Source organism: Topomyia yanbarensis, chromosome 3 (assembly GCF_030247195.1).
Source record: "Topomyia yanbarensis strain Yona2022 chromosome 3, ASM3024719v1, whole genome shotgun sequence".
Lineage (NCBI taxonomy): Eukaryota > Metazoa > Arthropoda > Insecta > Diptera > Culicidae > Topomyia > Topomyia yanbarensis.
In genome coordinates this window covers 293,934,738-293,937,323 of record NC_080672.1, presented here as the reverse complement: position 1 = coordinate 293,937,323, position 2,586 = coordinate 293,934,738, and the positions used below count along the sequence as shown (strand labels likewise).

The following is a 2,586-nucleotide window of genomic DNA, read 5'->3' as shown; positions in this document are numbered from 1 at the left end:
CTGAGAAAAATTGTTCACGATTTTTCAATAAAATTTCTTCTACTCAAATGTGTAGCAATCACGTGATGATTTTATTTTGGTTACCGTTGCGTGGACAGTAATGGGTGACAACGGACACATAAAATTGAAAACGAGAATACTAGATCAACATCACTCTCTGTATATCAAGTTATAAGGTTTGTGATGTCAGGTGGTAATAATGAAAACGATTATCATCGATGATTTTTATCGACGGTGATCATTGATTTTTAATTTTTTGATTATGATTATGACAACACTGATTACGAACTGAACAATTTTACCCGCCATTATGGCACGTAAAAAGCTGGATAGTGGTACAAGTGGTTTTGAATACATAAATTGGTTATTAAACCACCTTTATATTGTTCCTATGAAAGCTTTCGTTTCATGTATTAACAATGTCCAAAGGTCTGTTCGTCGATTTTTTAACAAAAGTTTCCCTTAAGTATGCGACTATTGGTACATCCACCCTAACTAATTTAGTTGTAGGTTTTGTGCTCTTCGCGCGAAAAGATCGTTTCAAACATTTTTTTCTCTTCAATGCAGAAAAAATAGTTTTACCTAACTTTTCTCCACTGAGGAGAAATATAGCATAATGAGAAACTAAATTTCATTTAACGATGTCTTGTTTGCAAAGTAAAGCTTTAATAATAGTGCATCTCACTTTAACGTTCAGGTTTGATATGCTTTACAATTGAAGATAATTATAGTCAACTGTCCCGAAACGTTCGAGTTTCTGTTGCGGGGCATTAGAAATGATAGATTCAACGAAAAATGTGAAAGTCATACCAGGAACATACATGTGTCGTGGGCGTAACAATATCTCCAGCTATATTTAATCAAATGTGATTCCGAAAAAATTAAAAATTTTCTCCCACTGGTTTGATAATAAGTTCGTGAATTTGCACACGTGGTGGCGTACCAAGCACGTACACAATAGCATTCGCAATGTCTTCTGCTTCTAGAGCTGGTGCTATTTTGGCGATGTCCTCTGGAGTCATTTCAGTCCTCACGACGCCTGGGCTAATGCTCTGAAATGTAACTTGCAGGGGTATTTCATTTCAAATATATTTTGAGTAATCTTACCGTAACCTTAATTTTCGTACCTTCCTTTCGAAGCTCCTGGCGCATGGTTTCCGTGATGGCAGTTACCGCGAACTTCGACGCAGGATAAATACTCAACCCCGGATAATCGATGAGGTGATGACCAAGAATACTGTTTATGTGTACAATATGTCCGTCGACCGCTCGATTTTTCATCGATGTGTATGCTTGCTGACTGCACATAACCAAACCCATTACGTTGGTATCAATCACCTCTCGTAGCTGTGCTATGTTTCCTGTCTCAAGGAGTAGGGATCGTCGCAAAACACCTGCGTTGTTGATCAAAACATCCACTCCTCCGAATTTCACTTCAATTAATTTGAAGGTATTTAAAATATCGTCTTCTTTTGAAATGTCACATTTAATCGCATTCAAACGATGCCGGATTTCTTTATCCAGTTCGCCCTTCAACGCATCCACTCGTTCTACCCGACGGGCAAGGCCTACGACGACCAATCCGGCTTTCACAAGGGCCTTTGCCGTGGCAGCACCGATTCCAGAGCTGGCTCCGGTCACTACTGCTACTTTTCCCTTCCAACGATTCATATCGACTGATGGAGTAAGTATTCGCACATGATCATTTGTAGGTAGCGAGCATGTTGATTACATTAACGCGGAACTATGATTTTCTTACTATTCATTGTTACCTCTGCATTTGATTATCGAAATACAGGCTTTTGTTGGACACAGGCACGTAGCCAGAGAGAGGGGATTTTTTTTTAGAAAAATTCTCTTAGCAAACTTGTATCTCGTGAATTTGCTGGAAAAGGTTTGAACCCATTGATGAGAGAGTACTGAAGAAATTGTGTGAAAGACTGAGCGCTAAAACTCTCCAAAAATACGAACTTCTCGGTAGTGATTGTCACGGTTTAACAGAACTTACATACATGGCAATTATTGGCCAGAATAGAATATGTAATTACTTTTATTTTCAATAAAAACGGTGTAGCCGAGAAGTCAGGTTTTGTATTCGCATCATGCCGTTAAAAACCCTAATAATCCGAAAAACAGATATTTCATGCAATCGTGCAATAAACAAGAACAACGAATGAAAGATAAGATATTCACGTTAAAAAAAATCGGGTGAAATTCTGGCCGAAAATTTTGAAGCGTGGCCCCCATTTGAAAATGTTAGAAGTATTCTATTTCAAAATCAAACCACTGGATCTGACATATACAACAAATCATAATTATAACCGGTTGACGATTTACACCTACACCAACCATGTTGAAAGTTATCAATTAGCTTCGGTCCCGCTCCGGAGGGACCGTTGAGCATTGGGTTGAAATTAAAACTAAACTGAGGAATAGGCCCGCACCCTATTCCACTAACCGAACGTGATATAAAATCGACTTCTCCGATTGACAACAGAACAAGAACTGATCTTTATTTTATTCAAATAATCTTAGAGTTATTGCGTTTATGGTTGGTGCCGTGTGCACCGCTTCATGGCTAGTTCT

At 38.5% G+C, this 2,586-nt stretch overlaps 1 protein-coding gene across 1 annotated transcript; it reads right to left on the bottom strand.

Annotated features, from left to right (window-relative positions):
• Positions 1–829: 829 nt before the first annotated feature.
• On the bottom strand, positions 830–2,192 carry LOC131692041 (farnesol dehydrogenase-like). Its single transcript, XM_058978877.1, has 2 exons — positions 1,108–2,192; positions 830–1,052 (listed from the first exon to the last, which is right to left on the bottom strand). The coding sequence occupies exons 1-2, from the start codon at positions 1,669–1,671 to the stop codon at positions 882–884; spliced, it is 735 nt and encodes a 244-aa protein (XP_058834860.1). The 5' UTR covers positions 1,672–2,192; the 3' UTR covers positions 830–881.
• Between the last annotated feature and the right edge of the window lie 394 nt (positions 2,193–2,586).

Excerpts from the sequence above, each read along its gene's own strand:
- LOC131692041 (XM_058978877.1), bottom strand. The coding sequence starts at position 1,671 with ATGAATCGTTGGAAGGGAAAAGTAGCAGTAGTGACCGGAGCCAGCTCT. Across the intron at positions 1,053-1,107 it reads GTACGAAAATTAAGGTTACG|AGCATTAGCCCAGGCGTCGT; the intron begins GTAAGATTACTC and ends GTTACATTTCAG.